Source organism: Arthrobotrys flagrans (genome assembly GCF_004000055.1).
Source record: "Arthrobotrys flagrans strain CBS H-5679 chromosome Unknown unitig_1, whole genome shotgun sequence".
Lineage (NCBI taxonomy): Eukaryota > Fungi > Ascomycota > Orbiliomycetes > Orbiliales > Orbiliaceae > Arthrobotrys > Arthrobotrys flagrans.
Genome location: NW_027137556.1, coordinates 2,383,020 through 2,402,796, shown reverse-complemented (window position 1 = coordinate 2,402,796; position 19,777 = coordinate 2,383,020). Strand labels below are relative to the sequence as shown.

General features: G+C 47.9%; 9 protein-coding genes across 10 annotated transcripts; 4 read left to right on the top strand and 5 right to left on the bottom strand.

Annotated features, from left to right (window-relative positions):
* Positions 1 to 1,400: 1,400 nt before the first annotated feature.
* On the top strand, positions 1,401 to 2,943 carry DFL_008729 (uncharacterized protein; the record flags this gene model as incomplete). The annotated part of the gene is made up of 5 exons (XM_067638504.1): positions 1,401 to 1,443; positions 1,661 to 1,816; positions 1,892 to 2,192; positions 2,265 to 2,539; positions 2,600 to 2,943. The coding sequence occupies 5 exons, from the start codon at positions 1,401 to 1,403 to the stop codon at positions 2,941 to 2,943; spliced, it is 1,119 nt and encodes a 372-aa protein (XP_067486386.1).
* Positions 2,944 to 3,594: 651 nt separating this feature from the next.
* DFL_008728 (uncharacterized protein) lies at positions 3,595 to 4,379 on the bottom strand (the record flags this gene model as incomplete). Its single annotated transcript, XM_067638503.1, has 4 exons — positions 3,595 to 3,723; positions 3,793 to 4,098; positions 4,188 to 4,229; positions 4,326 to 4,379. The coding sequence occupies 4 exons, from the start codon at positions 4,377 to 4,379 to the stop codon at positions 3,595 to 3,597; spliced, it is 531 nt and encodes a 176-aa protein (XP_067486385.1).
* A 2,146-nt stretch (positions 4,380 to 6,525) lies between these two features.
* DFL_008727 (uncharacterized protein) lies at positions 6,526 to 8,793 on the top strand (the record flags this gene model as incomplete). Its single annotated transcript, XM_067638502.1, has 9 exons — positions 6,526 to 6,702; positions 6,758 to 6,791; positions 6,864 to 6,895; positions 6,952 to 6,994; positions 7,066 to 7,233; positions 7,295 to 7,371; positions 7,514 to 7,800; positions 7,914 to 8,649; positions 8,707 to 8,793. The coding sequence occupies 9 exons, from the start codon at positions 6,526 to 6,528 to the stop codon at positions 8,791 to 8,793; spliced, it is 1,641 nt and encodes a 546-aa protein (XP_067486384.1).
* Positions 8,794 to 9,001: 208 nt separating this feature from the next.
* On the bottom strand, positions 9,002 to 10,267 carry DFL_008726 (uncharacterized protein; the record flags this gene model as incomplete). The annotated part of the gene is made up of 1 exon (XM_067638501.1): positions 9,002 to 10,267. One exon carries the CDS (start codon positions 10,265 to 10,267, stop codon positions 9,002 to 9,004), a length of 1,266 nt encoding a protein of 421 aa, XP_067486383.1.
* Positions 10,268 to 10,702: 435 nt separating this feature from the next.
* On the bottom strand, positions 10,703 to 11,539 carry DFL_008725 (uncharacterized protein; the record flags this gene model as incomplete). Its single annotated transcript, XM_067638500.1, has 1 exon — positions 10,703 to 11,539. The coding sequence occupies one exon, from the start codon at positions 11,537 to 11,539 to the stop codon at positions 10,703 to 10,705; it is 837 nt and encodes a 278-aa protein (XP_067486382.1).
* Positions 11,540 to 12,216: 677 nt separating this feature from the next.
* DFL_008724 (uncharacterized protein) lies at positions 12,217 to 12,881 on the top strand (the record flags this gene model as incomplete). The annotated part of the gene is made up of 2 exons (XM_067638499.1): positions 12,217 to 12,324; positions 12,465 to 12,881. The coding sequence occupies 2 exons, from the start codon at positions 12,217 to 12,219 to the stop codon at positions 12,879 to 12,881; spliced, it is 525 nt and encodes a 174-aa protein (XP_067486381.1).
* Positions 12,882 to 13,866: 985 nt separating this feature from the next.
* DFL_008723 (uncharacterized protein) lies at positions 13,867 to 14,359 on the bottom strand (the record flags this gene model as incomplete). The annotated part of the gene is made up of 4 exons (XM_067638498.1): positions 13,867 to 13,922; positions 13,996 to 14,097; positions 14,165 to 14,224; positions 14,323 to 14,359. 4 exons carry the CDS (start codon positions 14,357 to 14,359, stop codon positions 13,867 to 13,869), a joined length of 255 nt encoding a protein of 84 aa, XP_067486380.1.
* Positions 14,360 to 14,863: 504 nt separating this feature from the next.
* Positions 14,864 to 16,637, top strand: DFL_008722 (uncharacterized protein; the record flags this gene model as incomplete). 2 transcript variants are annotated; one of them, XM_067638496.1, is made up of 3 exons in its annotated part: positions 14,864 to 15,113; positions 15,186 to 15,359; positions 15,421 to 16,637. In XM_067638496.1, 3 exons carry the CDS (start codon positions 14,864 to 14,866, stop codon positions 16,635 to 16,637), a joined length of 1,641 nt encoding a protein of 546 aa, XP_067486378.1. The 2 variants fall into 2 exon arrangements, with proteins under 2 accessions (XP_067486378.1, XP_067486379.1); XM_067638497.1 differs by lacking the exons at positions 15,186 to 15,359; positions 15,421 to 16,637 and adding an exon at positions 15,181 to 15,185.
* A 124-nt stretch (positions 16,638 to 16,761) lies between these two features.
* On the bottom strand, positions 16,762 to 18,082 carry DFL_008721 (uncharacterized protein; the record flags this gene model as incomplete). Its single annotated transcript, XM_067638495.1, has 2 exons — positions 16,762 to 17,895; positions 17,960 to 18,082. The coding sequence occupies 2 exons, from the start codon at positions 18,080 to 18,082 to the stop codon at positions 16,762 to 16,764; spliced, it is 1,257 nt and encodes a 418-aa protein (XP_067486377.1).
* Between the last annotated feature and the right edge of the window lie 1,695 nt (positions 18,083 to 19,777).

The following is a 19,777-nucleotide window of genomic DNA, read 5'->3' as shown; positions in this document are numbered from 1 at the left end:
GTCCATACGCCATTTCACAAGAAGCTTGCTCGCGTAGAAGTAGGTATGTATCCGGAGGTACCGAGTGTGATACGACTTGCGTCTGCGCATCACCATCAGCCAGGTTTAAAAAATCTCACTTCTATCACTTGAAGGAGATAAGTTTTTGAGAAAAACTATAGCTTGTGGAGACCTGTCAATGTCTACATGCTTAGTATGTAAGTATGTATAGGTATTTCCCGCGCGGCATTTTTTTTTCAGTTAGTTATTAGTAATGAAGAAAGTGGCGGAATTTGAGATCCATGGGAGCTCTGTTCGGTGCGTGTCATGTCCTGGTTTTGTGCGAAGGAAGGGTAATAGAACCTGGTATGCTAGCTTTTTGGCTGTTACTCGGTTTCAGTGGCTTGTGGTGGTTGAAGAGTTTCACGATATGGCGCGGGACTGGCTTGTGGTTGCCATTTTTATATATCTTGGAGTTTTGTCCCTCGAGGAGTTCAAGCTGGATGGATTCGAGTATTTCTCTAGTTAATTTTCAATCGAGCCTACAAGATATCTCCGAGTAAATGGTGAGTGGACATATTCTATAAACTTCGAAATCCCCAAACCCAAAGGACCTCGAATCGCAGTGCGATGAAAGCCACAAGCGCGGTCAATTGATCAACTGATCACTGGATCTGTTCGACTCGGTGGGGCCTAGCTGGCCACCTCCACATCCTCCATGCAATGTTCGTGTTCCCGAAGTTTCAGAGTCGTCTTGCAGACGGGCCGCCAATTGGGGGCCTTTTTTCGTCGATGGGTAACTCCCCTCCAGCTCTTGCATTTTTGGATGTTCCTTTGAAAAGGTAGATCCAAGCGAAGACGGGGGGAGGATACCTGCATCATTACTCAAAAACTTTAGTGACCACCTGGACTTCGATATGGAGAACATGCATGACTTCTACGTTTACCCCCGCCTGGGCTGACCATTCCCATTACGCATTTTACACATCCAATTGATTTGATAAAAGGAAATGGTGCGACTTTGGCAGAGGGAAGGAAGAGCTAGTATATATAAAGCTAACTAAGGTTAATAGATAGCCCGACGGCACCGCTAGTTCTTAAAAGCTTTTTGGAAAAGAATTCCGTAGAAACCACACCGACTTTTATTCGAAACATCCGTCCAATCTTTCGAGATACCTACCTTTTTTTTTTATACCTTTGCCTTCGAACTCTGGTTTTTATTCGGTTTTCTGGAAGCGAGGTTTCTCAATCCCAGGCTCCCGGACCTGGTATAAAAAGTAGAAAGCTACCTAGGTATTCGCTACCACACATAGTGCCACCTAAATCGTTTTTCGAACGGAAGATACAAAGCGAAAGGAAAAACAACGATACCAGGGTTCGGATTTAGGGGAATAGCCAGTAGCTATTAAAGGTTTTTGAAAATGGCGGACGAGAAGCCCTCAGTCCTTATTATTGGAGGTCTCGGTATGTTTCAAATTCTCATAACTCGAGCGCGGGGTCGAGTTCGAGTTCACAGCTGGCTGGAGCTTCCGGTTTGTAGCTTTGGAGCTTGGAGCTTGACACGCACGACCCCGCTTGAGTTTCAACAGCCTTGCCGATGAAGCCACAAAAAATATTATACCAATCTACGTCTGAAGCGCAAAATAACTGACGTTATCTCAATTTGATAATTTATGAATAGGTTATATCGGAAGATGGCTCGCCCATCACATTCACACCAATAAACTCGCTTCTGAGATCCGAATCGTCGATAAGGGGATACCGCCGCTGGCGGGTCTGGCACCGGAGTTCGATGAGCCATGCAAGAATTTCGTGCAGGCGGATATGTCGCATCCGGGTATACAATGCTACTCTTTTTTTTCGGGAATTTACAGGTAGACAGAGCTAATAATTGGCGCGCGCGAACGATTAGATTCCATGAAGAGGGTATTCGACCGAGCCGACGGATCGAGTTATGACTACGTTTTCAACTGCGCGGGAGAAACAAAGTACGGCCAAACAGACGAGACGTATAAACAGCGGAATTTCGACCTCCCGGTGGCATGCGGAAAGGAGGCGGCGAAGAGGGGGGTAAAGCTGTTCGTGGAGTTGGGTGAAGGTCGGGTGTACGGCAATGGACCAAAGGGGAAGAAGGAATCAGACGAACTCAAACCATGGCTAATACTGGCGAAGTATAAATCGGATGCGGAGAGAGAATTACAGAAGGTTGAAGGGTATGTGCCACGGTCAATTGGGAGTCTGGGTTTGGAATACACATGTGCTAAATGATGCATGACCTCTGACAGGTTAAATCTGGTTATTTTGAGACTGGCGAACGCTTACGGGCCTTACTCGACGAAGACTATCGCGACGGCGATGTGCAATGCCCGAGTTCATCAGTTTTTGAAGGAGAAGCTGGATTTACTGTGGACGAAGGATTTGAGGGTTAATACGGTTCACGTCTCGGATGTGAGTAGGGCGATATGGCATGCTACGGATTGGTATATCAAGGGTAAGGAAGGTTGGCAGGCCGAATGGGGAGCGGCGCCCATTTTTAATATTGTGGATGGCGGGGATACCAGTAAGACCATCATATCTCTCCTGTTGTTTGGTATTCAGTTTAACAAATGTTTTTCTTAAGGCCAAGGTTCGGTCGCGGAAATTGTCGAACAGGTCTTCAGCATCAAAACAAGTTTTATGGGAACACTCGTTTCACAATTGGCAAAGCTCAACCTGGACGAAGCTGTGGACGAAGCCAACGAAACTGTTTTACAACCCTGGAGCGACTTGCTTGAAGATGCAGGGATCAAGAACAGCCCGATATCACCCTTTATCGAACGAGAACAGCTCCAAGATTCGGACTTGTCATTAGACGGGACCAGGTTTAGGACCGTAACAGGGTTTGAATACGAGGTCCCTAAGATTACAACCGAGAAAGTGGAGGAGATGCTGGAAAGCTATAAAAAGATGAATTGGTGGCCGTGATAACGGGGTTCCTTTCCCTTCTGATCTGCGCTGCGCTGAACATGAGGTTTGACGCAATCGCTTATTACACCGGGGTAAATTTGAAACTCTGGGATTTTTTCCCGGTACTGTGGGGCCTAGGAGTATGATTCGAATTTCGGCTTCATATGAAGTTATAGACACATGTGATTCTACCCCACTTTGATCCATGTTTTATCTATTTTGGACTTTTATTTTGGACTCCGTTTGGCGTTGCGTTAGTGGATAGGTATTTTGATTATTAATTTCAAGTGTAGTTGCCTGAATCTATGAAATTATCATTGGATACTCATGGGAAGCTGATTTTGGGGGGTAGCAGTCATGTAAACGGATCCGGGGAGATCTTTTAGGACTGATATGGGATTCTGATATCAAATACACCCATGACCCGTTCCTCGTAGGCTTGGGAGGTATGCAGACTTGGACACCTGCTATCACTTCTAAGCTTATAGATACAGGAGGTTACAAGTCCGTAGGGTTCTACTAGAGTGTTACAAAATCTTGGTAGAGATATCTCAATTATGCTCGCATGTGTCGAGATCTCATTCACTGTAAATATAAAATAACTATCCTGAAACTAGTACTATACAAACAACCAAATACCGCAAATTCCACCTCGTCCCAAAGAACCCTCTAAGCGATTGGAGAGTAGTCGTAGCAAGTGTGGCAGTATTCAATGCCCTTCTTGTGTTCAAGTCTGATTCGTCGGAAGTACCTTCTCTGCTTCTCTCCCTTAACCTCGACATCCTGGAAGCCCCAGATCTATATCCAAAGACTTGTGGTTAATTTACTTTGCTAAACGATAAGAATTAATTTCAATCATAAACTAACCTGAGTGGCCTTCCACTTATTAACCTCGCTCTCGGAGGTAACTTCAGCGACATCCTCCCCAACCCATCCTTCCTTCAAGGTCTCATCATCGATATCGCCGACTTTGATCATCTTCGCTTTGGAAGTGATTTCCCCCCAAACCTTGTGGCTGATAGGATGGGGTTTGTCGTCGAGTTTGATGGTCTCATTGGTAGTGATGAAACCGGCGGCGACGCTGTCGATTTGGATGGCTTCCTTGGTTTGAGTGATAGTGATGGTGACGGGAACGCGGCCAAGGGTCTTGCGGGTGACCCAGCCGATGTTTTGCTATATTTGGGATAGAAGTTAGATATGATATATTATTTCTTATGGTGTCTGAAAGGAAGGTAAGTCTGCGCATAGGAGGTACTACTTACGTAAGAAAGGATTAAATCGGTGTCGCCGGAGAGTTCACGGTTCTATACAATGCGCGCGATACGTTAGCATTTTACATCTCGTAGACTTTATAACCTGGATATAAAGATTATAAAGTGGCAGAATTTGTAAAGACTGACCATGACATAGCAGCCAGACATATCAGTGGCGGTCTTTTCAAGTGGGGCGGCCATATTGAAATATTGTTATTATATGAAGATATGGGAAAACTTTGAAATTTGAAACTTGGGGTTTGGAAGATAGATCTTGATATTGAAGCTATTAAACCGAATTGAATGACTTAGTTTAGGTTTATACGAATTACTTGAAAGAATGAGGAGGATTTCTACCATATATATACACATATTCCTTCCCAGCTTTCCCCATGAACACGGGAAGTTAGAAGGCCATGGTTTTGAATTCGAAGCACATGCCATTTCCAGGACATCGGCTGGTTAAAATTCCGTGTCGCTTCTTCTCAAGAAAGACAAGGCCTTGTAAGACTTCGACGCAAATGTCAGTCTAAGACAGCGCAATTCGTTTAGATTCTTCCTGTAAAGTTACCGAGATATAATCCAGCGGAAAGGGCTAAGCCAATTCCAAGCATTTCATGTGAAGGCGTGTCCGTCTGGGGGCATCAATCAGTCGTGGGGGATTTGGTGGAGAAGGGGGTTTACTGTTAAACTGGGACGGGAAGGTCGACGGGCAAAATTCCTCTGTGGAGGCTGAGTGATAAAAATGCGACCCTCGGCAGAATTCCACGTTCATTTGCCTTTTTTTTTACCCCAGATTTTGTTGATGATGTGGTGCCTGCAGCTGAATCAGGGACGAGAGACAGACGGGTATGTAAGTACTTGCTTGGCTTCAATGTTAGAATTTCGAGAAAAGGTGGGTTGGGTTGACTCTTGTTTCTTTCGCGGGTACAGTTCGAGTTGAACGAAACTCGGGAAGGGTTCATATATCGAGACTAGTGCTAACCTGCCACTTTTTTACACTTGCAGCTCATATAGCCATCCGTAAGAGAAAGCCATCCATGGCGGCCAGTTTCAGTCTCATGGAGTTTGCCGAATGTAAGCCTTTCTAACCTCTTCCTAGACATCGAAACCTCAATTTCAAGCGGAAGCTAGAAGACTAACCTGGCAAATTATCCAACCCCTTAGCAAACGGGTTCGCTAGGCTGGCAGCGGGGAGCTCATAGATCCACAGGCACCTGACCCGAAAGCATGTTACGTACCATGCATACCATGTATACAAGTACCAAACTATAGTTATGGCATCGCCAAAATCGAGAAGCTACACCCGGCTTATCTCCGATGTGGGCCCTGTGCATGCAAACACTACGATATAAAAAGAAAGAGATACATTAGCTCGCTCGAATTCGAACGAGAGTCGAGTTTGTGGCAGCTGAGAAGGCCTAAACTCAATCGTGTGGCGTGGCGACATGTGTGTGACCATGCTAAGCTCTGCTTCATCCCTTCGATTTCCGAATTCTGTCGCCTCTCGTGCAGTTGCAGGGCAAGGAATGCTTAGATGCATGAGCTGAACGAACAAGCTAACTACAAACTAGCTGCATCCTGTGTCACGCCCGGAGATGCAACGATCTGACCCGAATATCGGAAGTTTAGACGAGGGGCAAATCTCCTGGTGGTTCAGGTTGTCACGTTGAACTGGAATGCGGCCAATTGCATGGAGCGACGGTATGGGGTCTCTTGATATATATAAAAGCCACGTTCCGGCTGCAGCACACCCACCATGCAAGGATTGGCCAGGGAAACCTTATCGATACTTGCAAACCTTCTTGGATATGGCCACTGCAGCCTGCTCACACAGACATTAGTAAAAACCAGGAAAAGAAAAATTCTCAGAGGCTGCTTCGTTAGCTTAACTGGACTGCGCAGCAGCTGCTGCGACTCTAAAGTGTCCGGTATCCAATCGGAAGCTCCAAAAATAGACAAGCCCCTCGGAAATCCGCAGCCTACGACAAGCTCCCACACCACCGCATTCCTCGAGCTCGACTCCACGCCGCTGCAGGAGCCTTTTCGCTATCACCATCACTAATTGGGCAAGGTATCCGACGCAGTCCGCAACGTGGAAGCGGTCCAGTAGACGGATTACAAACCCGGCTTTTGCGGTTCTATAAATTATACCGCCTTCGCCGGTCAATCGAGTTTTTTGGGTCCAAAACAGACATCACCAAACATCCAACAGCCCAGAAGCAAACCTCAACCTCGCCCAACACAGTTCGCTTGACATACTGTAAAAAGCACATCCCAACATATACCCCACACGACATCAGGCTGAAGCCTTCTCCATTTTAACTGATATTCATTTATTACAATAATGCCTCCACCAGCTGCCGTCAACATCGATATCGGTGCCGAGGGTGTGGATGATAACTCGCCCTCTACGACTCCGGCCTACCTTACCGTTCTGGGAGTGGACGAACTGAGGGCGAACTCTGTGTTTTCTGGTGGGATTGCAGCACTCGGATTGAGCGATGCCTTCAAGAGCAAGAGTGTATGTTGTGCACGATGGCTTCACTGCTGCAAGGATTGTCCTAATGTCGTTTTAGAATGCCAAAAAGCCGGTGTCTAAAGACTTTACTTGTAAGACTCTGCGAAAATTTCGGCACGGTATTCGGAACATTGCCTAACGGAATCTCTTTTGACCATATGTAGATCGGTTGACATTGGAAAGCAAATCCCGACAGGTTGGTGCTACTTGCGTATAATCAGCGGTGGAACTGTGACTGATGTTGTGCTACAGCCATCGCCGTTGAAACAAGCAGCTCGGTATCTTTCGAGAGAAGGTAAATCTCATCCGGTCTCGCCTTTGTTATCAAGAGGGAAGGAATCTGATCTTGTGTGTCCTGTGCGATAGGAATGATATCTCTAGGAGGCGGTCTCCCGTCAAGCGCCTACTTCCCCTTCGACCATGTTAGCGTTGGTGTCCCCGGTGACAATCTCTTTTCGGAAACGGATATCCACGAATATGCAGAAAAAGTTACTATCGGAAAGCACGATATGAAGGAGGGAAAATCGGCATATGGTACGGCAGTATTTTGGACATGGGACGAAAACCGATACTGACAGTTACCGTCTCATCTTAGACCTCTCTGTAGCACTGAACTATGGCCAAGGCTCTGGATCCCCGCAGATGGTCAGATGGGTGACCGAACATACTGAGGTGTGTAGTTTTTGCGCCATGTACTACAGTAGTACAGAAATTCCATATCACAATTTTCTCCTTTTTCGAAATGGCGAAAAACGATCCGAAGGTTTCTGGCTAACGGTTTTTTTTGTGATACCGATTGATTTCGTCCGGGTAGATTGTACACAATCCTCCGTACCAGGACTGGGCCGCTGTGATGACAGTCGGAAGTACATCGGCGTTCGAAATGTGTCTCCGGTCGTTCTGCAACCGAGGAGACTACTTTATTGCCGACGAATATGCTTTCTGCAGTGCAATCGAAGCAGGTAGAGGGCTGGGTATCGAAGCTGTAGGAATCCATATGGATTCCGAGGGTATGATCCCGAGCCACTTGGATGAAGTTCTGAGCAACTGGGACGAAAAGGCGAGGAAGGCACCGAAGCCGTTTTTGATCTATCTTGTTCCGTAAGTTCATTCTCCGAGACATACCTGAAAGATTCCGGTTTGCGCAATATTCCGAAAGTATGACATAAAATCGGATGGCTGATGGGATGAATTTTTTTTCTTTCGTGTAACAGGACAGGACAAAACCCGACCGGTTCGACACAAGGTACCCAGAGAAGAAAAGAAATATATGCACTAGCGCAGAAGCACGACTTGATCATTATCGAAGATGAGCCGTACTACTTTTTACAAATGGACAAATACGTTCCGGGAGGCGATCGGAACGACGGAAGCTCGGTAACACCCAAGAGCCACGATGAGTTCCTCAAGAGCCTGACACCGTCGTACCTTTCCATGGATTTCGAAGGCCGCGTTATCCGACTGGATTCGTTCTCCAAGGTTATCGCCCCGGGTTCAAGATGCGGCTGGTTAACCACCTCGTCAAAAATTTGTGAGAGGTTGATGAGACATAATGAGGTTACAGTTCAAGCGCCCAGCGGGTTTTCGCAGGCGATATTGTTCAAGTTACTCGATGAGCATTGGGGCCATGGGAAGTACCTTGACTGGCTAGTGCATATTAGGAAGGAATATTCTGCTAGACGGGATATTATGTTGGAGGCTTGCGAGAAGTATATTCCGAAGGAGGCGGCGACGTGGACACCACCTGCTGCAGGCATGTTCTTGTGGTTTAAGATTAATAGCGAGAAGCACCCGGCGCATGGGAAGAAGGCTCCGACGGAGATCGAGCATGAGATCTTTGAGGCTGTGGTCGATCAGAAGACTTTGTTGGCGAAGGGCAGTTGGTTCTTCGCTGGGTCGGAGGGCACGGATCCGGGTGTTTATTTGAGGGCAACATTTGCTGCTGCTGAAGTAAGTTTATCGGAATATCCTTATCATACGAGTTCGAATGGCTAACGATATCCATAGGAGGGCGCCATGGTTGAGGGTATTAGACGGTTTGCTAGTGCTTTAAGAAACACGTTTGGTCTTCCGGCGTTGCAGGAGTCAACTTGATAGACTCGAAGAATCTGCTGAGCACGTAGAAACTCTAGAGCATGGCCACGGCACATGCGAATTGTATCAATAATTCCCTTTTATCTTGAAACCCTTCCCGAATCTGTAGATTTGGTTCAAAGTGGTTCTCGAGATGGCCCCATCTATAAAAATACAAGTTCTTTAATATGTCGTACAATCCATGGGTATCAAATGAGATTTTCCTTGTTTAAACACCAGCTGGGATTCCGTTTCCTGTGGCATCGTCACCAAAGCTTTCGAGACCTCTGCCAACGTGTAAAGCGGTTCCGGCCTCTGCTCTTAATCGTTCGTACTTTTCGGAAGTTTCTTTGAGGAGCTTCTGGAGCTCCTTCTCCCGTTGTCCGATCATTTCCTTTTCGGAAAGTAATTCTTCCACCCTCTTCGACTTTTGTTCCATCGTATCGTTCACACCCGCCAGGATACCCTTTAGATTGGCCAAAGCCTCCTGAAAATTCGGAAGCGGCGTAATCACAGCAGGTGGTTTCCGTAGTTTTTCCTCCAACGTCTCACGTTTATTAGACCCGTAACCTCCAGTACGTAGCCTATTTGCCTCCCACTCCCCGTTCCCATCGTCATTGCTTCCTTCCTCGTCCTCATCGGAAGGTCGTTCGACCATGTCTATCGCTTCTCTAATATCCTCCCGTCGTCTACGTTCCTTCTCCCTTTCTGCCTTTTTACCCAACGCCAGTCCTCCATCTTCTACGAACGTTTCTAGGATTTCTTCATCATCATCCTGTGTCTTTTGGAGGCGACTTCCCTTTTTGGCATCGCCCGAGAGGGAAATGTAGTCTGGGTTTTGGGCTAGCAGTGCTCGACGGGCTTTTAATGCCTTTATGGTGCCCGAGTCGGGAATCGAAAGTTCCGTTGCAACTGCAGCTGCAGATGCTCGTTCTGCTGCGAATTTGCCTGCTACGTCGAGGGGGTCTTTGGAAGGAGGGGGGGCGTCGGACATTGAAATATCATTGTCATCGTCATTTTTGCGGTGGAGGGGGGTGGTGGGTGTTGATCCTTTGAGTTCCGCGAGCGCTTCTTTTGAATAACTGGGGCGAGAGGTCAAAGACAGTTGGGAGAAAGGTTGGGAGGGGAGGATGCTGGATTTTAAGGTTGCGCGTGGTTTTTCTTTTGGTGGCGGTGGAGGGTGGGTCGAAGGTGAAGACGCGCCTCGTTCGATGGTTTGACGGGAGAGGGTGGATTTTTTGACGACGATGGGGCGGGTGAGTTCCGGAGAGTCCGTAGATGGGACCGAGGAGTCGTCGTGTGGATCTTCAAGGGAGATCAAGGAACGGTTTATGGTTTTACGGGATTTGGTTGACGTGGATTTGCGTTTGAAGAGTGTGTCGTTGGTTTCTGTTGCAGTTGGTCGAGGATTACTGGACGTTTCCGTTTCGTCGTCATCGAAGGATGCGATTATGCGCGCTTTGGGCTTCCGGCTGGCAAAGTTTGCGGATTTCATGGTGGAGAGTGGTGATGATGATGGTGATGTCCGGGTCTTGGTTGAGCAAGTCCGGATGAGAGTCAAGATCGCAACACAAAAAATACAACATTTTAATTCTGGATTCTGTCAAGGTCAAGAGTAGGTTGACGGAGGTATGCATACGTGGCAAGATGTATAAAAGGTTAAATATCTACAGTTTGTATGGGCACTGCCGTCGGACAGAACGAAGGGATTCTAACTTGTCAAGATCCTTGAGTTATTTTGACAAAGGAGAGACGGAAAATTACTTTACACGAAATATTATATCGAGCACGTCTCGAATTGCATGATTTATGCGGCCCCAGGATCGATATTGTGGACTGGTAAACCAGATGTGGAAGAAAGAAGGAGAAGAGAAGGAGAACCAATTATGCGAAGATTGCAACATCTTTGGAAACAGACGGATATGGTATACTAACCGCTATCGAAAGGCTGCCCCGAGGACGTGTCACCGGGGTTTATAGCATAACGGACATTACCGTTCCCTACTTTTGAAATAGTGTGTATGGTCCCACCGGTGGTGAACCCTTCTTGCGCGCAATCGACCAGTTGTGTTAACTGTTTGCATGTATACGCCATATTATACCAAGGGAAAGCTTCATCTTTGGCATAGTGAAAAACAAAGTCTCCTTCCCCCCCATCGGCTAAGGGGTAAGGCCCGGCCCTGCAATAAGATGGGGGCTGAGCGCCCCCGCTTGATAAGAAGTCTCTCAAATAGTCGTTATGTTGCAAACAGAAAAAGTTCATGGCTGAGAGGTAGACATCATTGGTAACTTTCTTGCCTCCTTCGCAATAACTTTCGTATTTAAAATTGCTTAACCCCTCCGTGCCGCTGCGCTTTCCGAGGTCACGGCGGTCCTGCGGTCCGAATAGGATGGGTTCGGATCTTTTCGCGAGGGCTCGCTTTTTCATCTTGACAATGTTTGCGTGGCGTTTACGCAGCGGGAAGGATCTGATAGCGATATCCATCAGGTCGTCTGGGATTTCGTAGGCCGTGAAGGTTTTGTTGTCCGGAGTGCTTTTGATTTCTCGGATGAAGTTACGGTGGGAGTAGTTTTCGTGGAGGTGGTTGAGGAGGTCGCGGCCGGTGATGCCGATTTCCTCGTGATGGAACGGATCATGTCTTTTGGAGACATTGTATTCTGGGATTTCTGCGAGGGCGTCGCGAGATAATAAGATACCGGTATCCAGAGGCCCAGCGAGGGCCTGTGAGGCCAAGGCCGATAGAACGGCGAGTAGAAGGGGGTGCATCGTGTACCCCGACCTGTCGCCGTATACGCACATGCATTCATGTTAGCCATCTCGTTTTATATTTTATACGACCCGAAAAAAAGGAGGGGTTGAACAGACAGGTTTGAAAATACCCAGCTATTCGGACAGTACTAAGACCGGGACTGTTGTCCTCGGAAGTAAAGAGCATATATACTAATGCAAATAATCGATTATATCGTACGAGCAAAATTTACTTGAAACCTGAAGACGCATGCGAATATTATTTCAGGTAGAGAAGGAGCCTCGACGAAAGATCTCAGGGAACCTAGATATATATATATTTGCCCACCGGGCCTAGACCCCCAGCTAGTCAACAGTACCTGCGTGCATGCGCTCCAATCATAGCTTCCCAGGGTAACCTGCAATTTGCAACTTGAAGTTTGCAGTTTGCATTTTCGTAACCAGAAAAAAGTTGGCATTCGAACTTTTGCAATTTTGTCACTGTAAACATGTGCCGCACAATTGTGCCGGTTCGGTGTTGGGTTTTTGGTTGTGCCGCATCGAAATGGCAACATTTCGAATGTTGAAAAGCCGTGTCCACCAACTTGACTAACATCCATTCCTCCCTCGACACCCCGATATACCGCCCATTTCTTCGACTTCGATTTCACCGCCGTACGAAATAGAGACATCTGTTATACAATAATACCTCCAACATGTCACTGCCCTCGGAAGACGCTATACCATCCTACCTTCGAAACCCGACGTCGTCGCACACAGCCACGGCTACTCCGACCCAATCCCTCGCCGCAAAATACCGTGGAGTAAGTCCGTTGAACCCCATTCGATTTGCATGATAGCTACCTACATTTCAAACAAACTGTTGTGTTTTGGCTTTAGACCTTGGCTTAGCTTCAACCGGCTGCTTGAGTACTGACTTTACCACCAACGAAACGGTCGATAGGCTGTCATTGCGGACTTGGACCTCGCACCTGCTCTTTCCGTTCCACCCCAACAATCCATCGCCGAGGCGCTGGCAATGTCCTACGACAGATCGTATGACCAACTCACCGTCATCGACCCGCAAAACCGTTCTCTGCTTGGATATTTATCCATTCCGCGGTTAAAACAGCTATTACAGTCTATATCCCTAACGGAGGAGGATACTGTTGAAGAAGCGATGACGAGGTTTAGAAAGGGTAAAGGAGTAAAATATACGGTGATCACACCGGAGACGGAGTTGGCTGAGCTGGAGGAGTTTTTGACAAGCGGTGGTGGCAAGGAATGTGGATTTGCGGTTGTGACGGATGCTGGAAGGAAGTTCGTGTTGGCTGTCGCTACTAGAGACGATTTGGAGAACTTTGCGAAACGGAGGGGTTGAATGTTGCTTTCAAATATTCTATCGAAGGATTCTGAATCGTCGGTTGGTGGTGACGCATGATGGTGACGGTGACGGTGCGAGGCTGGATGAGTGGTGATGATGGCTTTGGTGGGTTTGGTTATGCGGGAGGCGATACAAGTTGGAATTCGAAGAGGAGGAACCAGCAGCCGCCATAATGCGCCAATAAGCTGGCAATAACATGGGTAATAACCAACTGGGAATTGGTACGGCGAAGACGTTTCACCTATTGATTGGGGCGTTACGGATACGCTTAATGCATTCGCAGGGTGTGTTTGACCTGTTGTATATATGGGGTAGCCAGCCTGATGTTATGACACTGCTATGTTACTTTCGATGTCACATCGCATTACATTCGTAATTCGAAGCGAAAAACAACCTGGCTATGCGAAACGCTACCGTTGGCGGCACCGACGAAAACCATTGCAGCATACCAGTATTACCTCACACCCTACCTTACCTTAAGCTTCGATGCTAACTAGCAGGTGGTTCTTCCTTCTTCCTATTCTTTTTGTTTTCGTATCGATTGGATTGGAAGGGGGATAGATTCGCTTTGCAAAAAAAAAACAAAATTGCATGGAGGAAGTATGTACAGATCGTTATTATCCGGCTTTGGAGGACGGTCCATTCGAATCATTACTTTTGGGGCGGCAGGCGGCGGCGAGACATTCTACACATCGATCAGGCTCAGATATCCAACTTTTTATGTGTCAAGATTTTCTTTCGCAAAGCCACAAAATCCTCCCGGTTATAGCCTTTCGTTTCAGAGTATTGTAGCGAGGAGCCCCTCTATTCCTGTTTGTACACACACATACACGCACACGCAGCCCCTGCTGTGTAAAAAAGAAAGAGGGGCTCCGCGGCATAGCCTTTCTTGGGATGTGGCCCTTCTCACGAATGGTCTCGAGGCTAGAATGTTCCCGAATGCCGTGCGTGGTAGGTATCGACCATCGTCGCGAATCGAGCATTAACCTAATAATAGCTCGTATACTATTATGACGACATTGACCATGATCAAGGGTACTATTCTCCGGCGTCAGTCGTTTCGCGCCCACGAAGCTTTCCATACCGGAGACAGGATATGCTCTTTACGTACTTCTCATTAATGTCCGTATGGCGGAGATGAGGTTTATGAGCTTTGCCTTTATGCTAACATCTCCTCCGCCGAAACCTTGGTCTTGCTGTCCTGCCCAGCCGACTGTAACGCCGTCCGTTAGCTTCCGTTCTTTCCATTTGTGTTTCTGTTTGGGAGCGTTGGTACTGACTTCGTGCTAAGAATCTATCTTCCGATAGAACTGCGACGGCGTTGACAAGAAGGACAGCGACTGTTCACGTGGCGAGAATGTTAGTTAGCTGCTTCACCGCCGTGTATCTACAGATGTAGGTACCCTGTGACGTGAGAAGGGGGAAGGAGGAGACCCACCGTAGAATAGATTTCCGAACCAGAAGAGCATGGCCATGATGGCGGCTCTGAGGCGTTGACTCCGTAAAGATGGATGGAAGCTGTGATTGTTATGGGGGTGGGGTGATGAAGCTGCAGAAGTAGGACCGTGAAAGGGATTCGTGTGAAGCTCGAAGGTGTCGTCGTGTCCAGACCGAAGCGAGCGAGCGACCGAGCCAGCTGCGGCGTTTGACAGGGATCACGGCGGGTCGAGGCTTGGCTTGCGTCGGGTGAGATTCTGGGTAAGCTTGGGAGTGAGCACGCCTTCGATCAACCCAACTTTCTCTGAAGTTCATCTTGGAATTCAGGGACAGACAATTGAAAACCCATCGCGACGGTTGATTGAGAAACAAAATGTCGCAGACAAAGGAGACGAAGAAAACCGTTGAGGCCGATAATGGCGCTGCCGGCGATAGCGATATCTGCAAGTTGACTTCACCTTCGATTCAAATCTATAACAGAATATATACTAATATCGCGCGCGACAGTGGCTACGTTCCTCGAAGTCCTTCTCCCGGCGACAATGTTCGTCCATTTGTTGATGGCTCCGTACACAAAAGTCGAGGAATCATTTAACATCCAAGCCATCCACGATGTAACCAACATTGGCATGCCGGTTCCGTTCACCGGTGTCGAGGAAGTTCTCGCGCAATATGACCATGTCGAGTTTCCCGGTGTGGTCCCGCGTTCGTTCGCCGGCGCCGGGTTAATCGGTGGGATTACTTCCATGGTATTGGGGTTTGTTCAGGACGGATTGCTACAGCAGATTATAGGTTCGTAGGATTCTATTTTTCATATTTTATTACGAAGGGAAATCGGTGGGCTAACGGAATGATGAAGCTTAGTACGAGCTTTTTTGGGCTTGCTTAATTGCTCTACCATCGTATTACTTTCGAGGAGGGCGGCGAGTATATACACTCCTGGCGCGGCTAAGTGGTACTTGTTGCTACAAGCCAGTCAGTTTCATGTCATGTATTACGTTTCCCGGACGTTACCAAACATGCTCGCGTTCGGGATGGGTAAGCCCCCATTTATATCTCGACGAATCTGAAGATGATAATTTACTAATGTATTCAATAGTAACATACGCCCTCGCCGAACTCCTCCCTCCACCTCGCTCTCTCGCCGCCCGGAAAGATTGGTTCGACACCTCCCCGATCGGTCTCCAAGTCCTCATCCTGGCAGCCGTAATCTTCCGCTGCGAACTCGCTCTCCTGTTCTTCACCAGCGTGGTTCCTCTCCTCGCGACCGGCTGGGTCAGCATCGTCGACCTCATCATCCTCGGTGGAGTAACGGGCCTCCTCGGTGTTCTCACAGCAGTCAGCGTCGATACATATTTCTGGCAAACCTTCCCAAAGCCTATGTGGGCCGAACTGGAAGGGTTTCTGTTCAATACGGTACAAGGACGAAGTGCAGAGTGGGGTACCAGTCCTGTTTACTATTATTTTGTAAATGCGATACCAAAGATGATGCTTAACCCTTTTGCACTACTCGTTTTACTTCCCATTGGTATCTACGCCGGAGGTTGGAAACGTACGACCGAAAGAGTTGTCGGTCCCTCCGTTGCTTTCGTGGCGGCGTATTCGCTGCTACCGCATAAAGAGTGGAGGTTTGTCGTTTACATCATGCCAGCCTTGACGTTAGTCGCTGGCGTCGGTGCAGACTGGGTGTTTACGCAAAGGAAGAAGGGGGTGTTGTATCTCGGATTGAACCTAGCGCTGTTTACAACGGTGGCTATGACGTTTGCGGCATCATTCGGGATGTCTTATGTTTCTTCGTTGAATTATCCCGGTGGACAGGCGTTGAGGGTTTTGGAGGATGTTGCAAGTGGGAGGGAGGATTTAAGGATTCACATGGATGTGTTGACTTGTATGACCGGTGCCACGCGGTTTACGCAGAATACGGTTGCGCATCCCGGGTGGAGGTTTTCGAAGGAAGAGAGGAAGGAGGTATTGGCTGATCCCGGGTTTTGGAGGGAGATGGATTATGTTTTGACTTCGACTCCGGAATCCGTACTGGGGTTGTTCCCGGAGTGGGAGGTTAAGAAGGTTGTCAAGGGGTATGCCGGGATAGCACTTTGGAAGGTGGGGAGAAAGGTTGAGGAGGCGGATATTTTGTTGGGCGGGAAGCAGGCGGCGGAGAAGTTTGCGGGGGTTACGAAGGTGTGGCCGGTTATCAAGATGAGGGATCAGATTTGGATCGTGGGGAGGAAGAAGGTGGATATACATATTCCGGGTTTTGAGGATGTGGATTTGAGTGATAAGAAAGAGGCCGTGAAGCTTCATGATGAATTGTAGGGGATGAAGGAGATGGCTTTGTGATATGAATAATGAATACTACCTATTACCAGTTGGAATTTAGCAGGAAGTGCTTGTGTAGTCATGTTCACATGGCACTTTGATGATACTCTGAGATACACATCTAATCTGTCTCCCACTGGACGCCCACCCACTCCTCGACATATGCGCCCTTCTCACTCCCTGCGACCGGACAATCAGCCTCGCAGGTGCCGACGATTATAGTCCCCCAAACCATACCCTCGTCCAGTGCCCCTTCGGTGCCCTCCTCCAATACCGAAATCGCATGTGGCATCAACTGTATTTCAAAACACCGCCCTCTTCCGCAATTGCTACACCGCGGAACGTTCGATAGCGAAATATCCCCCGCGCTCGATTTCGGATTTACCAATAGTTTACCGATGCTATCGTCTCTCGAGTACAGCAAAGGTGTCCCCTTTCGTTCGTACCGTAACACCTGTTCCGGATTTTGTGATGTGATGTTTTGAAAATTTAGGAAGGCTGCATTCATTGCTGATTCGAATTCCTTCTCTTTTGAGGCTTTTGAAGAAGAAGAAGAAGATGCTGTCGCCTTTTTGGAGCTTGAAGGTGTGATGTCCTCGTCCATATCGTCTGATGTGTCCATTTTGATCGTTTTGGCGAGTTTCTGGGATTGTAGTGTCAGTGCATCCGGCTCGAGTTCTTCATAGCTAGCGTCCAGGTAGAAACTTGTATATTGTGGTATCGACGAAACAGGAGGCCATGGAGATGGTGGACCTATCAATGCTGGCTCTACAGGTTCTGGTTTCGAAACCGGCTTTGTTGGTTCAGGAGCCGAAATCGAAGCCGCTTGTGCGAATGATTTTGTAAGAGTTGTTACATCGTCCTTAGCGAATGGATTCGGTTTCGCAAACGGATTGGATTGTGAGCTTGCGAATGGATTTGTAGGTGTGCCGGATGAAGAGCCGCCGAAGATCATATCTCCCAGGTTGGATTTTGGCTTTTGTTCCTCGACTTTGGGTCCTGCGACTGGTGCTGCTGCTGCTGCTGGTTTCTGAGCATTTGGTGCCGGGACGCCGGTGGATTTTACACCACGGATAGCCCGTATACTACCCTTCTTCTTGCGACAGGGTTTCAAACGACATCCGAAGAGATATAGCATTCTAGTGTGATGTGGAGAATCCGGTAGGTTACCGTCGAGCTGGAGGAGGAGGGGCATGATGTTATTGCAACTCAGGCATTTTGCTAGTCGCGAGTCCATTGCGTTATCGAACCATGTCTAATTCCCTTAATGATTAGGAATAGATGCATATATATACTGAAGAGCGAAGGAGGGTACAAACAGGGATACCTCCGAGGTGACTGGTGGTGTCGTCTGAAGGGGTGGATTCGGCGTAGCCTAGAAGGGTAGTCGTGGTGGTGTATTCAAGGTCGGCGACGTCTTCGTCGCTGCCGTAGTCGGCCATTGTAGGCGATTTGGTATTCGATGGGGTTTAGTTGGTAAGAGGTGGTGGGATGACGGTGATGATCGTGTTTGGAGCGGAGATGAGTTCGAAATTTTGATGCGGCTGTCGCAAGGGAATTTGCGCCCCTCGTTTGTGCGGCTGTCACGTTTGTGAGGCCGAACGTGGTATTTTGAATGCAACACAAACTAGTGATGGCACAGATGACTCCACGAACGGTCGAAGAAGCATCTACCGGCCTATCTACGAGGCTGTCTTAATGAACGTTACTAGGCTATAGATTGACACTCGCTCGCTAGAATATTGTACTGAAGCACGAGAGTCTACAAAGATCTCGAGGTAGCTGTCGAGGCTACGAGGTAGTATCATATGGTCTGCTTGGTACATATACGGTCGTACCCGGATGGTCGCCAGAGTCAGAGGAGATGCAGTTGTGGCTCTGTGTCTCCGCTAACCTGAGATTCGCTCTTTATTGCTCATACAAAGCCGGTAGATGACCCCGTTGCTATAGTGAGTCAGAGGGTCCCCAAAGCGGAATGTGTTGACAGAGTTGCTACCAAAAGTTTCCCTCGCCGGCTGGGACTGCGACTATAAAAGGACGGGTTCCCCTCCAACCCTCTTTCTTTCACCATCCTAGTGCTCGGGTAATACGCGTGGAAGTGAAGGTTTATCCTGATCCCGTGTTTTTGCCAGTTGAAAACTGCCTCTTGACCCTCTCTCTTGGACTTGTTCCCTGAGAGGAATTTTTCGAGATAAATCAGGAGAACTCTTTCTTCCATTTGGTTGTTTTTTTTCATTAACTTCTAGGCGATGTCCTATGGGTTGAAGAAAAAATATGGTTGGTGAAGTGGGTGATTTCTTGAAGCCTGTGATGTATCACCGGATACTGTCATCACCATCATGCTCCCCTCCCCTCTGCCCTCTCCCGGGTTTTGCCTTGCATCTCTATCCTAGTAAAGCAAGTGCATCTATCTGCCTCGAGAATCGTCTGGGAAGCTCTATCCTCTGCAAATGAAGCCTCCATCCCACGCATCCCGATGATTTATCGCCGGTATTCAGATAAGCTCGAAGCCCATCTAGCTATCCACTCTCCCTTCATTCCCGGTCTCGTAAACTGGCCAGCGCTGACGTTCGTGAACTCGCCATCGCTACATCCTTAGTGTTATAGTACCAAGACGGGTGCTGTCCCATCAAGCGAAATGGGCATTCTTAGCTAGAATATATCCGAGACCAAACCCCCGCGGAATACATCAACGACTTTTCCTTTTTAAGTTCAACACTGCAATATATCACCAGCTCTATATCATCGCTCTCGACAAAATCTAAGGGGTGCTAAATTTTTAAGAGTGGACTTCATGAGACTGTTGATGAGGTGATTAACTGTTGTAGGGAAAACCGGAGGTTTCCTAGGACGGAAGATCTACCTTCAAATTAAGACGCCAGGTCCCTAAAGACTTTATAACATCTTACAATATTCAATTAACCAAAAACTATCCCAAAACTTCTGCTACATCCCGTACAATATTAATAGCGGGGTTCAAAGATCCCAGAGGGAAAAGCAGTGTGAAGAGGTTAACAATGGTGATAAGAGACCCTAGCCGGCAACTTTCCGCGCCACAGTTGCGAATCTCAGTCTCTCACCCCCCCAATCCTGGGTTTTGCTACAAGCGCTAATGAATCTTTTGTTATCGTTTCTTC